We start from the raw sequence: 19360 nt of genomic DNA on the forward strand, positions 1-19360 counted from the left end.
TATTGCCCGCGCTCTCGTTGCCCCCGGCTTAATTAACAGTTTTCCTATATTAAATTAAATTCGCAGATGAACCGAGCGCGACAGTCTGCCGTTAAAGCGCGTGTGCTTCGACGTTCCCCGGATGCCTCGCGCGAGAACGTTTGATTTCCCAAGAATTGCCAATTATAACTTCGGGCTTGACTAAGGAAAATCTTTTTTTTTTTTTTCTTTTCCCCTCCCCTTCCATATCATACGACGGCGTCATATCGCGTCGATGACCGCGAGGAGAATGAAACTTACCGAGAAGCGATTTGTACCTGAACTAGTCGCGGCGCGATAGACGATAGAAAGTCTGGAGGAAAAGAAAAGGAGCGCCGTGATGAGACAGAGTATCGCTCAACGAGTTCAGCTCCGTTCCAAATGAGATCCAGTTCGTTTCCTCCGTCTTCCGTCAAATTTAGCCAATTTGATCGCGAATTCATTCCGACAAGTCCGAAAGTAATGAGAGAGGGCGAGAGAGTTCTTTGCTTTGTGAAAGCGAATCGACGAACGAATTGGTAACGGAGTAGAAAATTAATTGAATGTATGTTGCGCGTCAAAAGAGTCACGTCAAGTTTTTCAAGCTGAATTTTCATTGCGATAAGTAATCAGACTCGACCTCCAAGAAACAAATGTACATCTTTAAATATGTTAATCAAATAAATTTAATTATCGATTAAATAGGTAGGTAATAAAATAAAGTTACATCTTCAAATGTAACAACCCAGTCTTGACTTTGTCCGTAATACAGATGCGCGATCAACATCATAAATGATTAGCTGTTCGATTTAAAAACGTTTCACGCATTTTATAATGTACGACGTGGCGTTATTACATGCTGCATTACGCAAACGACTTTTGTTGCTTTCTGGCCTTCGAAAGAAAATGTAACGTAATGCGATCCCAAGGGCACATCCTCCGCGCATAAACGACGAGAGTAAAATGTAAATTTCCCACGCGGTTACGGGAAAGATTTAAGAAACTGTTCCCGCTTTTCGCGGGCGTAAAGCGAAAGCGGCGTAACGCCGTGATCGTAGAACCGCCATTGTCCAACCCTGTAACGCGTTTCTCTAATAATTTATCTCGCTGCCCGTGACCCACGTGCTCGCGCCATCCTTTTGTTAAGCCGTAAATTAATTCTTTCAAATTGAGCCCTCCCGCTGTAGACTCTACGTCGCAGCCGGGGCCCGGGTCGGGACCGTAAAATTTAAATGCGGCGGTAGGAAGTTGAGGCGCAGCTGCTCGAAAATGTAGGAGGCAATGACTCACGAGAAATCCGAATCGCCATGACTCTCCCGAGCGGTGGGAACTAAAACACTCGTAGATTGAAAGACCTCGGTCTTAAAAGAGAAACAGCGTGTCTTCCCTGATAAAATGAGATAAGAAAGACGTTTTAATGGATTCTACGAGAAAGGCTTTTCATAAAATTCGCAATAATTTGTTGAAAGTTCGCGAGCAGCTGTTTAAAAACTTGAGAACTATATTCCCCACTTGCTCCTAACTTTTTTTGTTTTTTATTTATTCAACTTAATTGCCGTTCTCTTCTCCCCTTAATTAATTTTTATTGCGTTACCGTTAGCTCTAATTAACTTTATCGCTTAGCTCGCACGGGCTAGCTGCATCGGAGCAAACGCGCCGATTCTGTTATGTTGTGTGACTCATGCATAAAGAGACTTCCACGAAGAACTCTTGCTCGTTCTTTAGGAAGACACGCTGATTCAGGAAGATCCTTGAAAGCCTCTTCTTTCCTCCGCGAAGAATTACTTATGAATCAACGTATCTGCATCTCGTACAAATGGAAATTTCGAGCGTCGCGGTGTCAGTTGTAGTAGCTCTCAACTTCCTCGAGTTACAATAACTCCGTTTTAGTTAGAATACTTAACGTTATAAAAAAAAAAAAAAAAATTTATTATTTTTCTTTTTTTTTTTTTTCAAAATCTTTCAAGGATTTTTTATCGAAGACTCAGCGATGCGCGAAGATGATCATTGAACAACGGCAGGACGTGATAAAACAGTAATATACGAAGCCATGTGTGTAAATTTCTTTTTCTTTCCCCTGCCGAAAAATATTGAGGTGTCGAAAGAGACTCTTCTCGCAGCCAAACCTATACCAGATCCCGGCAGCCTGTGTCAATACCAATCTTCTCATAGCATCGTTCGCACAATCCTGTATCGACATCGCCGCCAGCACACGTGAAAATACAGCCTCGATCGATCCGCGTTCCCTTTTTTTCTTTTTTCTTTTTTCGCTCTTTCCTGTCTGCTCATTCGTTTGGCGAACGAAATACAAAAGGCCTCGGAATCGCCGTGTGGGTACCACCCAGGCACTTCTTTTCGATTAACATTTGCCCGCGCGCGAGAAACTGGAAATTCTTTTCAGCAAGAACTCGGAGTGGCTGTGCCAGTTAACGTTAAATTTCAGAAAATAGAGCGCCACCCTTAGGAACACGACAAAGTCGGCGTGTACCGGGGCGTAATGGACACCGGCGTGTATGACATTCGCGCAGAAGCGTGGCGGCGCGAGACGTTTTCCCGCTCGTTAAAACGTACTTTATTTTCAGCGTCGGCAAAACACCTGGAACAGGCGGCCAGCGACCTCGTTCTCGAGAGATTAAAATTTATGCCAGACCTACGTTGCCGTTCTCGACCTGCACCTGCTGCCCCGCCGCCGTCGGCCGCGCTATAATCTTATCGAACGACGTTGATCCGCCCCGGCCCCGGTCGTTGCCACTGCTATTGTTGTAGGTCGGAATGGAATTTCGCCCTTACACGCCCGGTGCTTTCATACGCGGCGGATGTGCGCACGGGAGAATCTTCAACCTTAACCTTTAAAACTCCCGACTAATAAATATTGCATAAATTCGAGCGACAAAGAAAAACGACGCGGTAGCCTGAAATTGAATACTGCTGAAAACGAACCTCGTGCAAACTCAAAATATCTCTAAAGACCTATAGACGAAATCTTCTTTTAAATTCCGTACGCATGTTTGATCCGAGCGATTTAAAAAAAAAAAGTGAAGTCAAACAATCCCGTTGTTGGCAGAATCTCGGACGAATTTATTTAAGGTAATTGCTTTTTAATTTGCGACCCTTTTTTTTTCCTTGCTTTACTAAAGCCGATCGCGTGCACAAAGAAACTCAGGCTCTGTCGCCGTTGCGACCGGGTCTCTGCGAGTCGCAACAAAGCCGCAACCGACTCGGAGGCCCATTCGCGTTAACACGTCGTCGCATAAAGCGTTACCGTGAGTATTTTTAGTGCATCAGGCCGGAGCGAACTAGACGAACAGGATGGCTACAAAACAGTTCCTAACGAGACCGAGCTTAATCCAAGCTTCGCCTTGCTATATCGCATTTATTTTTATTTTTAAGATGTTTTACTAAATTAAAAAAAAAAAAACCTGGTTTGTTCTGCAATTTTTTGCGTTACGCACCAACTTTTTAAGATAAGAACCCTGTTATTCACTCACACGCTTATTAATCACGAATAAATTGCAGAGATCTAACGTGAGTTCTCCTTTTGTTTTTTTTTAATTTTTTACTGATTAATCTATCAATGTTGCGTCGTTTGTTTCATATTACAAATTTAATTATTATTTATTCTCACATAAAATTCAATTAATTACCTTCCCTATATGAACGCTCGTTAATAAAGGTGTACGTGCACAAAAAGTTCGTATTGAGCAAGTCCGAGGATTATTTACTGTGGTTTTTCACAAACGATATACCTCTCGTATACATCTTTTAATGCCTGACGGTTTCTCCGAAACGAACCACAATTCAGCCTTTTAATGAGTTAAATCGCTGGTACAATTAGTCATTCGGAAATGAGCTGAAGTCGTATAATATCGTTGAAGATAAATGTATAGTTTGCCCGATGCACGTATCGTCAGAGGTTATCTCGTGAAATTTTCTTTCAAAGAATCGTATCATTATCTACAATATGAAATATAGCCAGGAAATGCTGTTGTATCAGAGAGACACATGATCAAGCTATGAAAACCTAATCTAATCGCAATTACTTATACAAAATATAAAATGTTCTAATTTATGTATGTCGACGAAAAAATCCGTATCTCGAAATAAAAAAGAAAAGTTAATTAACGCGGTACACTAATACATAAGTCAGCGGGATAACGATTTTCAAGCCCGATTCTCGTTTTCACGTTAACGTAAATGAAGAAAACGTCGACGTCTTTCCTGAATGATTAATACTTCCATTCTAACGTGGAATCGTTGTCGCTCGCGCGCAGATATCAGATGCCGATATATCAGAGAGGGAAAAAAAAAAAAAAAAAAGTGGAGCAATTCATTGTTCTTTCGCGGCATGTGCGAGAGGCTCGTGTGGCCGTTCGGAATTCGAGAGAGGAAGCGAAATTCTATGTCGAAGCCGACCGGTTATTTATTATCGCAGCTGGTTCCTTTTATTTCCCGCGTTTACGGCGAGACCTCGTGAATAAAGCGACCGCCGTTTTCACGTGTGCCTAAGCGCCACCGAATTTGCATGAGGATAGAAGGCCGAAACGACCGCAAACGTGGACAAGCCACCCGCCGTTGTTGCGCCGAGAGAGCGCTCGCGTGCGATTTTGTCGTGCATTATCCGAGCGCTTGAAAACGGGCAGTTCCTCCCCCTTCCCTCCCCCGGCTCGTCCTGCTCGCGAAGTAACTTCTTTCCGCGCCGTAATTTTAATACAAATTATTTAAAAACTCGCTCTCTCCCACGCCGGGGCCGTACACTCTCGCGGACTTCGCGTGCGATCGCCTCGAGCCCTCGAGCGGCATCGGCCGTCGAAAAAAAAACGCGCAACGGCGGCGAGGCTCTGTTCACCGTGAGAAACCGTGCACGTGCGCGACTCGGACGGCCAAGACTTTTCGCGTTTAAGTTCGAAGGAGCAATCACTTATTCATAGCGTGAGCACGCGAGCGAGTTGTTGCTACCGCCGACGCGACGATAGCCGGCCGACATCGATTTGTTCTTGAGAAAACGAGGGTGGGACCGGAGAGAGAAAGAATATCTACGTGTTCGACGCGGAGTGCATTCGATTGAAACTTCTTATCGATTATCTCGGATTTTCATAATGCGTGCGTTATACGTGTATTACTTTTTTTTTTTTTGTTTTGCAATTTTTTTTTTTTCTTAGCTAAGTGTAGTCTAATAAAGAGACTGTAATTGTTAGAACGATGATAACGATAATGTGCAGACAATTGGTGTGACATACATTAGCGCTCCGGCAATTTCTCGTTTGCGATTAGCGTTTTCGTGCTAAGTTCTCATGTTAACCGCAATTTGCGGACACGTAAAGGTTTGCCTTTCACGTGGCAGCGGGATTATTTTAAGAAAATTAATGCGCTACGTAAAATGCCGATATTAGCGTCTTACGACGGCAAGTTACGAGTAAATTATGCAAAATCGGCGTAATACCGAGAACATCGTGCATACGTGCACATTTTTTTTTGTTTTCCCTCTCCGCAAAACATAATGTGTATAAAACATAATCCACGAGTTGAATCCGAAATGACACGGTTTCCTTTGAGCCGCGAAATTTTGTATGCGCTTCGCAATTAAATCCCCCGAAATATATCCCTCGATTCCGCGTACGACGCGTCTGTAACAGGAGTACGAGCGCGCGTTCGTAGATTCAACGAAGGTGGCTTTAACGCGACACCGCGGGTGTCCGATCGATACAACTACCCTCGCGTGCGCGCAAAACATCGTAAGAATTGCGGCATTTAATCATCCGCGCGAGCATAGGCGGGAACGGGGATGAGGAGCGAGATATATTTTTCAATATTTTTAACCGGTGAATCAATTTGCGTTGGCGATGAATCAAAACAAGCTCGCTTAGTGCCCGCCTGACGCGGCACATTGTCGACATTTGTCTTCCCCTAATCTACGTCTATGACGACAATGGAAAAAAAAAAGAAAGAAAAATAATAAAAAAAAAAGAAAAAAAAAGAGAAACGACCTGACGAAACAAAGCGAACTCGCGAGAGCGATCTAGTTTTCTATCGGCCTCATCCCCTTTGTCTCTCGTCGCAGCGTTATTTTCGAACGGGTCGAGCAAGCCGGAAACCATGCGAGTCGCTATTAATCTCGCGATGCCACGCCGAAGATACTAACTCGAATTCGACGCCGTCGACAAACGTATGATGAATTATTCCCGCGGTCTTGTACGGGTTCTGTAAAATCTTGTACGGTCATTGCTTGCACGCTGCCAGCGAAAAGTGCAGGCGAGCGACATTGTCAAAATTAAATTGCCGCGCGAGAGAAAGAAAAAAATTAAAAAAAAAAAGAAAAAAAAGAAAAAAAAGTTGAGGATTGTATGTAACTCGTAGATGCATAATTTGCATCGAAGTCCGAGATCCCCTGTCAGCTTATACTCGCACGAAATATCGCGGACGGACAAATTCGTCGAGCTTGCATGTACAGTACCTGACTCATCGCATTTTTCAGCCGGTATTTAACAGAAAGGCACGTTGGTATTTAAATGTGACCGTCTCTCGATTAAATGCCGGTACAATGACTCGGCGAGGGCGCTCAGCGTGGCGCACGATATATAGACGAAAAGTAGACGAGTCACACAGCAGTTAGGAGACTTTCCGGTACGGTCATCGTTCTTTCTGTCATCATTATCCGCCTTACACCTCGTTCAGCTTGTTATTGTGACTCACCTTCCCTGTTCCTGACCTGAGCGAAAAAAAGTACAGGACGAACGAGGGAACGGAAGGGCCGCGGTCCCCTTTCTCGCCGGTGAATCTCCTCGCAGCATCGATCCTGCGGTCCTGAAAGGAGCCGGCCATGAACCTCACAAAGAGACACACGGCCGCCTCCCTCCGGTGCATCATTCGACCATCTCCTTCGACTCGTGATACTCTCTTACTTTTACAGGCCCATTGCTTTTTCTCGCCCTATCTCCCATCGATAACGATCGGCGATTTAGCGGCGACTTGCCGAAGCAGGCCAGCCCTCCTCGCCGCACTCTTTTCGTTCGCGAAGCGCGCAAAGCGCTCATTATACGTCGTCATTATGCTGTCCTCGCACGACCGAGTTTTTCCAGTACATCGTGGCGAAAGGGCGTTTGCTCTCGCGTTACCGCGGACGCGGGCAGAGAAACGCCGTGTCGAATTACTCGCGACGCCCAAGAGACGTATCATATCCATAAATTTCACGGCTGAAGCGAAGAACAATGGCGCTATCGCGAGTGCATATTCGATGTATTAAAGAAAAAGAAAAAAAAAAAAAAAAAAATTATGTTTATGCAGCACCGTGCAGCAGCATGCGCATAATGCAACATTCGAGCGGCTTGACCATCGGCCGTTTATCCCACATCGAAGAGCGTTTTTCTCGGTGGGTCCCGGTAAAAAGAAAAGAAAAGGAGGGAGAAAGAGACGAGGAGACGAGCTGAGGAATAGCGCTGCTTGCGTAAGAAGGAGACAGCTCACGAGGATCGGTCCGATGCTGCGAGCCAGGTGCATTGACTTCGTTCCACGGCAAACCGGATGTCGGAGCCCGACTACCTGCCCTATCTCCGCTGCGCTTTTCTTCGGATTCGAACTTTGTGGCCTGCTCCGTGACACAAACAGTCCTGTTTTACTATTCCCGTAATCGAAGAGTACCACAATATTGGCCGGCGTTCAAGCATCTCGCGCGCACGAGAAATGTGCTTTATGCACGTGAATTCTTATTTCTTCCTCCACGCAAATCTCTGACAGCATTAGACGGGACATCTGATACGAACGGTGACATATCGACTCTATTATTCGTGCTAAAACTTTGCGGAATACCTCCGAATTTTTTTTTTCTTTCTTTTTTTTTACGAGAAAGCGGAAAGACGTTTATCTCGAAAATAAAACGTCGGAGGTTCATGGAAGAGCGAAACTTCGATTCTCAACGGCGGGACTTTTTTTTTTCCCGTGCGATCGCGAAGTGCGCTTCAATCGCGGTGAATGTATTCGCGGGTGAAAAATATGCGAAACTCCTCGCGGCCTATTGAACAACGAACGGCGACGGGCGTCCCTCGTGTGCAGTATAAAGATACTTATCGTACGAAGACGGCAGTAAATACTAACGCCCAAAAGTCGTGAGCCTAACGAATAATAGACCCGTCTTACCCAACTCGTTCTCTTTGTTATACCCGGATCACGAAAGTGCAATGACCGACCCTGAGCCAGAGTCATCGACAAAACGGGTAGGCGATTCGTTATTGTCTTATTCTCTGTTTAACCCCGCTGCACCTCGTTTAAAGTGCGCCACGATGACGCGTGCGACGCAAATGAGAGGGAGCTGCATTTTTTTTTTTTTTTTTTCACTTTCCATTTCGGAACGAGCGTCTAATTTTTGTACTAAATAATTAATAAATACGAATCGAAATATATCTTTGTACTATTATTTTCGACCTGAAACTTTTCGGTTTGCGCTTGCACGAAAATCTCCGTCATTCGGTTTCAAAATCCATTACTTGCTTGACGATTTTGTTATCAATTAAAATACATGTTATCGAAATTGTAAATAATTTAAAGTTTTATATGGGAGGGATTTTTTTTTCATTAACGATTATGTCGCATGTTATGTAACGTTGGGAACTTTTCTTCTTATTAATTTATTATCATTAAAAAAAAAAATTTTTTTTAATTCAATAACGAACACGAAGCAACGACACGTGCATGCAAGAGAGCATCATTATTCTCAGTCCCACGCGATTTGCATCGATCAGTGTCTGCCCTTCGAGGAAACCAGAACGAAACGGACGGCCGCTCGATCTGGGTGTTGGACGGTTCGCCTCGTTTCTTCGCCTCGTAAAAATGCACGCGACGAGGCCGAATAAGCGTCGCGAAAGAGATGGTATCGTCGCCGCGTTCGGGGACTTTGCGCGAACAAAATAGAAACGGTTAGCACGCGGGCAATTACGAGATACGCTTTAACGTTTCGCGGAGGATTACGCTATTAATTCGAGAAAGGGGAGGGTGGGGAAGGATGTTGCAATCAATGTCAATAACGAAAATAACTACGGGAGAATATATGGCCGGATCGGAGACAAGAGGCGGGCGCGCGTCTCGTCCTAACGACTCTCCCAAACTACGCGCGGTCGTAACGAGCACAAAGGGCCGTTGACAGTGTTAGCGCCCGTCACCTTTTCACCGACGACCACGTCGTCACGCGACCCCGGTAATTAAATACGCGAGCGATACACCAAACACCGCCGCACCGTGCCGCGGACCTTCTGGTCCTCTCTCACAAGGCGGCGGAGGCTATTTGTTCGCGCTTCGGGACGTAATACTGCGCCGTGCGAGCCGTGTGTGCGAACGGCTTTCGTCGCGGAGGCGAGAATTCGAAGACGAAGTTTGTCGGCAAATCAAATTTGCGGCCGTGCGTTGTTAACGCTCGTTGTTAACGCCCGTGATACGCGATAGCCGGAGAAGCGCGACGAGAAGTTACCGCGACACGTCCTGTTTCAGTTGAAGTCCTCCGCGCGGTTTCTCGTCACAAAAGAAGACTCGGAGGCGTAAAATATTTTTAATGAAGTTGCGAATATTTGGATTACAAGGTAACCCCGCGATTCGTGCGATTCCTCACGCGTATTACACTCGCGTTAACGTATTCGACTGGGGCGAATCGTCACGTAATCCGAAGACGTCGGCGAGACGCAGATAATTACGAGGAGAAAAAAAATCTCTCAAGAGAATTATGCGTCCTACTCGCGATTCAGATCATGTATTTCAACGAATAGACGACGAGCGGGAAGGATAAAAATTTTTTTTTTCTGCGGACTGTTTTATTCGATTTTTCCCCGTGACTTTCGGACGGCACGAAGAAATTGCACGACTGAGCCCGCCGGTACGTCCGTAACAATAGCCATTAAGTAGTTTGTTTGCACTGAGAAATTCACGACGAAGGCGCTTCGAGCGGTTCATTCTCATCCGACCTGACGAGTCCTTAAGGACTTTCGAGACGATCTTCGCGACGCGGGGAACGGCGCTTTGTTCCACCGCGTCACATTTCCACGTAGCGTTATTCCCGTTTCTCACTCGAGGTGGTTATCCAGCTAAGGTTTCGTGGGGCGTCAGCAGACAAATGTAAAAGAGTCGAGGGTCGCCGTGTCGTAAAACACGAGAACGGAGACGCCCTCAGAAAACGCGTCTGAGGAATTTATAAGATGCCGCGTACACGTGGCCGTCGTCGTGATTTCGCGCGCATGAATCGCGGATGCAGTCTCGCCCTCGAATTATACAGGTGCAAATAATCAAATATCTTTCGCGCAAATCGTTCGATTGCTGTGCCTATACGGACGAATGATCGATTGACCCATTAGCGCGGCTATCTGCAACGCTCTTGCCGCCGCACGTAACAAGGAATAATTTATTTCAATTTCCTACACGTCAATATTGATATGCGCACGCCGAACGCATTCGTGATGTGCCGGCGAAGCCGCCGGCTCGGGAAAAGGAAAAATCGATACGCTCGCTGGGAGGGACGGTGGAATTACGATAATAGCGAAAACGTAATTTTCAGGAAATTAAACGTTCAGCGCAACGCCGCATGAAAATTTATTAATATGCCGCTGCCGTTTTACACCTCGCCCATTGTTACGATCATTCATTGGAGAGAAAAAAAAAATTAAAAAAAAATAATAATAAAAAAAAACAAGAACAAAAAAAAAACGTGGACCGTTCCTGCATTTGTATTCTGGAATGAAGTCAATAAAGTTTTCTATTGACGCGACGAGGGCTACGAGGAAGATCCGCGACGTCCGACGTCCGATAACTGGCGCCACGAGATTTAATGAAACTTTTCTCGCGAAATTACTTAACTTTGGTTTCGCTGTACATGCCAAATTAATTTTGCGAGAGAAAAGTGATAGGCCTGACGGAGCCTTCGCGATTATCTTCGTAATCGCGTCAGCTTTGCGCACGTCGTATCTTAAGAAGACACTTATCGGAAACATGCAACACGGACGAGAATGAGCGCATCTGTTGCCGGAACAGTAATTGCAGCCGCGAGTCGGATAGGTACGACGGCGGACGCACGTGTACGACGTACTGAACGTGAACCTATACGCTTTCTAATGCCCGTATTATAGTACTGTACGAGAAGGTGGCAGGCAACACCTACGCCAGAAGTGTGCGACATACGATGCGCTTGTAAAAAATCTCAAAATCTTTCCCGGACCCTTGAAATTGATTATTATAATAAAATATAAATTTTTATCTTTGCAAAATTAAAGAAAAAGCCTGATTTAATACCTCCACCCTGCTTTATCTCAAATATCTACTCTCGTTGCAGACGTGCTCCTGCGCGCGAGATGACGATTTAACTCTATTAATTACGGGATCGTTGTCATCAACGGCACTAACCATAATTCGTACGTTTACTCGTCATTTCCGTTGTCAATCGATCGACTTCATACTCCCGGCGTGAGTCCACGACGCGCGCGGTGGATACCGAGTATAACAACGTAAAATCAACCGGTTTAATAAAGCCGAGCGAGCGTAATACCTCATCCCGTACCGCCTTGAGCATGAGCCTCGTATCCGCCGGAGAGCTACCTCGAGGGCTACCGTAGGACGACTTACGGCAGGCTAATATCCGAGTTGTGCACCCCTGGGCCTAGGCGAACGGCACGAGAAAGACCCTCGCCCTCGAACGTGAGCCGCGCAGTAATTACGTAGGGGAGAAGCGCCGCTCCATTGTTCTACGTTAGTTCTGTATAGCAGGTAATGGGCACTTATACGCCGGTAGCTTCCGCGACGCGCGAAGGCTTTACATCGTCGCGGGAATTTCGCCGGGCCGGGTATTACACCGATCGATATTATTACGCGAGGCAGTCATTTCCCCGTCGCCGATACTTCCACCGGCCAATATTTCTCATCCGTGCGTGCGTCCTTCGCGACGGTCGATTACTCCCGACGCGTCTGGCGCAGATAAGACACGCAGGTAATTCGGCGCGATTTCGCGCGAAACCTTTCGCCGCTCTTCGCAGAAGCGGGTTGCAACGTTCGGGAAGGCAGAGAGACCGCGCGACCCCGTTCGCAGCCGTCTATTTAATTAGCTTCGAGGCTTCCTCCCTCGTCTCAATTCGTCCGCGTAATGGAGGCGAGCGGTACGAAGTCGAGCACCCGGGGGAAGCTTTCTCTCGCGCGGCTTTTAGATAACGGCGAAACTTCGCGCCGTGAAATACGCGAGACAGTCGCCGGTAACGCGCGTTCGGCGAGCGTTTCGCCTCTCGTCGACTCGCGGATATCTCGTTACGCGAATTGCTTCGACGACTCGGGCGCGTTAATGCCCGCGTACGAACGCTGATTCGCGACGGGGCTCATCGATCAACGTCGGGCTAAATCCTACGTGCGGGATACGCGCGTGTGATTTATATTATAGGCTCGCGGCTGCACCGTATATCGCTGCCGGCGTTAAAAACCGCTTGATAAGCGCCGGCAATTCATTGCGCGGGATCAATCTCGAGCCTAATGTCAATACGCGCGCGGACGCAGAGAGCTGTTACGCGCCCGTGCTCGACTCTCTAATCAGCGTGCTGCACGGTACAATAGCGGCGGGATTGTAATCTGATAGTTGGGCAGGTTAGTTACGTTCGCGATACGAGAGAAATTGACTGCGGTGACCACGTTTCAATCACCGGCCACGAGAGTTTCCCGTACGGCAGAATTTCAAGTTCCCGCAAGACAGCGCTCGTCTTCCTAATCCCTTAGCGAGAAACCTATTTAACGCGGTGAACGTGCACCCCGAACGCGTCTCGAAAATGTAGAAATCTATGGCGGGGAATTTCGACGTGATATCGCAACGTCGTGAAATCTCGCGTGAAAACGTCACCCGCAAGACGTGCATCGTCGATCGACACGGTTCAAGTGCGAAATATCCGCAGTTGCCGAGGAAAGCGAGGGAACGTCGAGAGCGGGATGAGGGGGTGAGAATACAACGCCCGCATGCGAGAGCCGATTTACATGGAGGCGGAACCTTACGTGCACGCGTACCCGGACGGATGCGTACGTATCGCAGCTGGAAATGCGCTTCCCAGGGACTCTCGCCTCCCAGCCCGCCGTGAAATTCGCGCGTTCTACGGAATCTCGCGCGGGGGCAAAGGCCATCGTTCGTGCGTAGCTTGGCGCCGATCTACTTAAATTTGCGAAACTGATTACCAACGAGGCGAGATCAGCGCGCGGAAGCCTACGGTATCTCGGGACCTTCATCCTTGACACGATCGCGAAGATGCAACCGCCCATGCACCGTGCACGCACGAGTCACGGATTCGCGCGGGCACAAACCGACAAGTGGAAAAGATCGACGATAGATACGCACGCGAGACGCGAGAGTGCTTCACGACTCGCGGCGTTCGTTAGAAAAGGAAATAATTATTCAAGTCATATCGCAGAACAACGGGCAGAGGTTACACGTAATGCTGGCAATGTGATAATAAGTGTACACATGCGCGCGTCGTTAACTTTTAAAGGCAACTAGCAAACAATTTCTCTTATCTGCGCGGGAAGAACGTCATATTCTTCTCCACTTTAAAAGTGATCTCCACTTTAAAAGCGAAGAACGGAAAGTTTCCTGAAAGTTCTCAATATCGCGCCTTCTGTCTTTATTAAACTTCGCAGAAAGCCCGTTTAATTCTTAATGAAGCCGCGATCATGATTTTCCACGGGAGACACGGGAGAGAAGAACGGCGGTTGCTGTGTAAAGTTTTAGTCGTCAGCGTTAACGCACTTTGTAAAATACGCTCTTTGTAAAATATGACATTGGTAAAAGGAAGTTTCGCGCAGAGAATTAAATAAACAAACGCGAAGGCAGGGGTTCTATTTTTTTTGTTTTTTTTTTTTTTTTATGTTATTTCAAATGTCGTTCGCGCTCTCCGCGCAGTTCGACAATTTCAAAGCTTTGGGAAATGTAGAAAAGAGCAGCGGAGATTTGCATTTATCCTCGAAGGGAACGAGCATCGGGCGCTCGGCATGCCCGTGTGAGAAAGTTAAAATTGCATTAATGCATTCAGTCCACACACAAACTGGGAAAACCGTTTGCAAACTGCGCGAGGTAATTTGCATGATTGTATATACGCGGATAATTCCATTTTCCGTGAAAAACTAACGTGCACGTATTGCTAAAAAAGAAAAAGAAAAAAAAAACAAAGGAAAAAACAAAAAGGGAAACTCGCGGATCTAAAATATTTTGTATTCGACTCGCGCGCGCCTTCCGACTCGCGGCTAAGGTATTTTTAACAATGCACTTTAATCGCACGGAATTTAGATGAAAAAAATGAAAAAAAAAAACCTTTCGCTCGTATGTACATATTACTTCAGCCGATGTAAAATAAGATCCCGTCGCAAGAGCGGTCCTTTATCGTCGGTAATACTTCAATCGCAAGGCAGCAAAATTAATTCGTTCCGACTTACTGACTTTGACTGATACGCGCGAACAATCGGGATTGCCTTCTCGTGGCGCAACATAGCGTGTTTCACGTCGTGCTCCGCGACCCTTTCGCGAAAGACGACCGCGGAGTAGTCGTAACGTACGAATGATGACTCCGGAAACCACACGGGCGGCGGTGAAACGCCGTGCACTCGCCGCGTTTTCTCTTTATCAGGCCGCGACGATGACGCGCGGACGTAGCGCAACAAATAATCCGCTGAAATAATCGTTCGCGTGGCAGCGAATGCCCGTCTATGCATCGCCGTCGGCTCTTAACGTTATCGCGGAGTTTTACCCGCGCGCAAACCCATCCCGCCGACAGCCTTTAACGCGGGGAACGTTCCAAGTCCCGTTGGTTTCCATTTGTATTTCAATCCCACGTCTCTCGAAATGAGAGAAGCCGGAAGCTTCTGAGCCGAAGGAAGGAAGACGTTCCTGCTTGCCCTATCGTCACGTTTCAGCCGGATCGATCACGGAGAGCGGACCGTTGCAAATTCAGTCTGAAGCCTCGCCGTGCAATAATGCAATTGAAATTCAAACGACGGTATTACACGCGCGACCGACATCTCGTGCCGCCGGGATATATGAGGAAAAATATGAGACGGCAACGGGAAAGTCTTTGTTGTCGTACAACCGGCTAACGTTAATGCGAAAATAAACGCTAATTATCTTTGCGTAATAAAGGAAGCTAATTGTTATTTTTCAGGAATAATTATAAACGCGTAAAGTAAGCGAATATATTTTATATTGTATTTTATAAAGGTATCTAATTTTGTGGAATAAAATCAAATAATATCAGCGGCACGTGCACGATTTTTTTAAATAATACATCTGTTTTCTCTTTTTAAATGAGTTTATAATTAAAAATAATAAATCAGCCAGAAAAAATGCGCACGCTCGCTTTCTATCGCGACGCGTACAAGCGTTGCAACGAGAAAGTGGATTCAAATACTTTCACTGCCCGCGTGTCGATCTTATTGCATTGATTCATTCGTAAACGAACGCGATACGCGATACGAAAGCGATGCAATAAGACGGATTCGCAAAGTTGCCAGGAAACCAAGACAGTTTATCTACACATACAGTAACACCGCGACAAAACCCGCCCCAAATCCGGTTCTGAGCTCATCCACGAGGATGCACTCGCGCATCTATCAGGATCACCTCTCTTGTCAATGCAAATCGCGAAATCTCCAATATATTACAAATCTGTTAGGGTAAATCGATAACATAAATCAAAAACATAAATAAATATTTTTATAAATAAATGCATAAATAAACATTCTCTTTCTTTTCTTTCTATAGTTATTAACGTACATCATAATTTTAGTTAGCGATCTACCCCAATCGTTCAAACTACTACAACAGGTGAAACAAGGTGGACTCACCTTCGCAGGACTTCTTGGACAATCCGAACGTCGGTGGCAGTCGCCTCCATCCCCGCCAGTTGTTGCAGAGCGACTCGGGCTCGCTGCTGAAGCTGCACAAGGAGTCCTCCTCGAAGCGGTCGGAGTCGTCGAAGGAGAAGCGGTCGTTTTCCTCCCATTCGATCAGGTGTCCGCCGGCAGGTCCGGCGGCTTCGTCCGCGACGGTCCCGGGTTCGCCGGCGGCTCCAGCAGCCCCCGCGTTCCTCGAACCCCCGGCACCCCCGTTGCCGCTGCCGCCGCTGCCACCGGCGGCTCCGTTGTTACTACTGCCTCCAGCTCTGCCGCCGGTCCGACCGCCACCGCCGCCGCCGCCGCCACCGCTACCGGAGGACCGAGCCAGGTTGCCCGCCAGTTTTAATTGCCGTGCGGATCAGCACACGCGAAACTACGAGCGCGTCCTCGGCGATTACCGGCCACCGTGCCCGCCACCACGCCGAGTCCCGTTCGCGCGATCGCGTAGCGGCGCAGACTTCACCAACGCGTACTTAAACACCTGCAATCAAAAGAAATCGTATTTCATTATCGAACGTCCTTGCGGCTCTTCGTTACTCGAGTAAATACGCGCTCGCAGCGTACAAGGAAGAAGGAAGAAAACGATCGAAGGAGAGCCGTTTCTCGAAACGATTCCATCCCGCCGAAGGTTGCCGGGGTACGCAAAAGGCTCGCGATACCGACCAGGTCGTTTGTTATATTTGGCCGAAGTGCAGTCGGAATAGGGTCATGGAAACGAACGGATTAAAAGTAATTTCAGAGTCGCGTAACGAACAGTTTATTTCGTACAGCGCAATGCAATTTCAACAAAATTCGAAACGCAAAAATTGAAGATATCCACGTACCCGAAATAATCGGAGTAATTCTGCGGGAGCCAACGAAGTAATTCCGGCGACGACTTGGTCCGTGAAACAATTTCGCGAGGACGCCGTCTCGTCGTCCTCCGTCTGGCGATGGTAGAAGGCGAGATAGCCGGAATAAGGTCACGAATGAGGAAATCAACAAGTTTTTCGGGAAACCGTCGCCATGACTGGCGCGCGCGTACGAGAAGCATGCGGCGCGGCGCGCCGTGTAAACGTAGCCGCGAACGGCGCGGAGGTCTCGCGTCTCTCGCGGGTCCTTCGAGTAAAACAGAAACAGCTGATTCGCGTTACCTCGCGGACAAACCGGCGGTATTGATTTTTCGGGCAGCGCGAGATCACACGCGCGGCGCCCCGTCTCGCGCGTGAAGCGGAATCCGCTCCATCTTCGGCGCGGAGTCGCGAGGGAGACGCACTCGCGAGTCAAGCGACGAATTGTTGGACTAGGTTAAGGGGAGCGACGTGTACGGCGCGCGGGTACGGGGGAAGGGGCGCGAGAGGTGCATCTCGCGCGTAGACGCGTCGACACGACGCAGCCATGAACCGCGAGGACCTTGGCCAGGGTCAACAGACCCCGCGTCAAGAACGTACAACGACCCCGACCCCATGCACAACGGCAGCCCCCTCCCCTTCCTTCTCCCCCTTCATCGCCCTTTTTTTCTGTGCCTACGAATCTACCGAAATTCTTGTGGCATCCGCCACGCGAACGCGCATTCGAATTGCATCCTAAGCGCGCACACGCGCAACATCACACACACACACACGCGCGCGCATGAACATTCAGAATCCTTCCTCCGCGCTTACCTCTAATCCCGCAACGAAGTCCACGTCCGGAGGTCCGGATGTCAGCGCGCGTCGTCTCGCCAGCCCCCAGCGGCCGTTTACAAGTGGCAGACGCGCCGCGACGCTAACAGGGCATCGCCGAGCGTAAGCAGCGTGACTGTTGACGCGGGCGGCGATAGTACACAAACGCGCGTGCACACGCGCACACGCACGGCGGCGCACTCGGCACGGAGCAGGACAGCTGAGCCGTCACGGTGCCCCATCGATGTTACGCTCTTCGCGGGCCGAAAGGGACGTCTCTCGGCCGAGAGTGCGCGCGCGCACACACGCACGCACGTATCCCTCCCGTCTCTACCCGCCCCGTGGCCCCGTTCGACCGACGCACACACGCACACACCAACGCGCTCGCGCGCGCCAGGAATCGTCCACCGCGATGCTCTCCGCGACTCCGCGAGCACGTCGCGGATTTTTCTCACGCGCGCACCGTTTCCCGTGATCGTCGCCGACCGTTATCGCGGGCCCAGCCGTCAACGAGCCGAGTCCGCGAAACTTCGAGGCTGGCCTACCGCTACCCCCATCGACGACAACAACAAATATGGCGTATACGGCAGACCACGACAGACCACCTCCTGCGCGCTCCCTGCTGCGACTGACAACGAAGCGTCAGAGGGCGCCGTGCGCCACCACTCTCCTTCATTTTCGAACATCTTCGACTGTCTTCGTACCATGTCGCGCTTCGCCGCGAGTTTCGTCTCTTTCGAATGATTCTCTATTGCTCTCCACTCTCCTCTTCACTCAAATCCATTGATTACAGATTAAATATTATTAATTTTGCACATTTTTTAAGTCTCTTACTTGTTTAAGCTTCGATATTGACAGCATTATGCTCACGGCCTGAAGCTTACTACAGTAATGTAAATCGGACTTTAAAGAAATGTTAATTTCACATCAACTCGTAGCGTGTCGCTTCTCTCGAATGTGAGTTTCTCCTCAACCCCTGTCTGTGTACTGTATGCTTGTTAATATTTTGTGGTTACCTCTGGTTAGCTTTTGCGATTCAAGCCGTATAAATATATTTTACCTTCTCGTAAGTTGAAAATAATTATTACTCTTATTTCGTGATACACGATTGCTTCTAGCCCGAATTAAAGTATTCATTACATCAAATTTTATCTGGATGACCGCTGAGTTACAATTTCACACATTACACGTTGCGTATTTTTTATTAGAAAAATCCTAACGTGACGCGTAAAATGTGACTCTATTATTAGATTTAAATAAAAAAAATTTGTTGCTTGAGTTTTATACAATGTTATTTTTTCAGGTATAAATTAACGCATTGCCATGACCAACCCAAAGGGTTATAGACGTGGTACAAGAGACTTGTTCTCCCGCAAGTTTCGCAAACATGGTACCATTCCCTTGTCTACGTACATGAAGACGTACAAAGTTGGTGACATTGTAGACATCAAAGGGAATGGCGCAGTGCAAAAGGGAATGCCGTATAAAGACTACCATGGTAAGACCGGCCGTGTCTTTAACGTGACGGCACACGCTCTGGGAGTCATTGTTAACAAAAGAGTTCGAGGACGCATCATCGCTAAGAGAATCAATCTACGCATCGAGCATCTGAGCCATTCCAAGTGTAGGGATGACTTCCTCAAACGAGTCAAAGAGAACGAAAGGCTCAGGAAAGAGGCAAAGCAAACAAATGTTCGTGCCCAGTTGAAGAGACAACCTGCCGAACCCTCCAAGGCCCACATTGTATCGGGACGAGAGGCACCTATTTTGCTTGCACCAATCCCATATGAATTTATCGCTTAATGTATTGAGTGAAAAATAAATATTTTAAAAAGGGAACTTGCATT

At 47.7% G+C, this 19360-nt stretch overlaps 3 protein-coding genes across 3 annotated transcripts in view; 1 reads left to right on the top strand and 2 right to left on the bottom strand.

Annotated features, from left to right (window-relative positions):
• The window catches only part of Dora (zinc finger SWIM domain-containing dorado), a gene marked incomplete at its 5' end in the record, with an annotated part of 41317 nt that extends 25089 nt beyond the window's left edge, over positions 1-16228 (bottom strand). Inside the window, one exon of the mRNA XM_070664235.1 lies at positions 15820-16228. Coding sequence (XP_070520336.1) covers positions 15820-16228 — 409 coding nt within the window. The remainder of the gene's footprint in view (positions 1-15819) is intronic.
• Positions 1-19360, bottom strand: part of LOC139107185 (vitellogenin-3-like) — an 85830-nt gene that overhangs the window by 48792 nt on the left and 17678 nt on the right. The gene's annotated exons all lie outside the window — the stretch shown is intronic.
• On the top strand, positions 18462-19352 carry LOC139107241 (large ribosomal subunit protein eL21-like). The gene is made up of 2 exons (XM_070664675.1): positions 18462-18579; positions 18817-19352. The coding sequence occupies exon 2, from the start codon at positions 18837-18839 to the stop codon at positions 19314-19316; it is 480 nt and encodes a 159-aa protein (XP_070520776.1). The 5' UTR covers positions 18462-18579; positions 18817-18836; the 3' UTR covers positions 19317-19352.

Source organism: Cardiocondyla obscurior, linkage group LG12, assembly GCF_019399895.1.
Source record: "Cardiocondyla obscurior isolate alpha-2009 linkage group LG12, Cobs3.1, whole genome shotgun sequence".
NCBI lineage: Eukaryota > Metazoa > Arthropoda > Insecta > Hymenoptera > Formicidae > Cardiocondyla > Cardiocondyla obscurior.

What these genes read in the sequence shown, in the direction of transcription:
- LOC139107241 (XM_070664675.1), top strand. Translation starts at nt 18,837, where the DNA reads ATGACCAACCCAAAGGGTTATAGACGTGGTACAAGAGACTTGTTCTCC.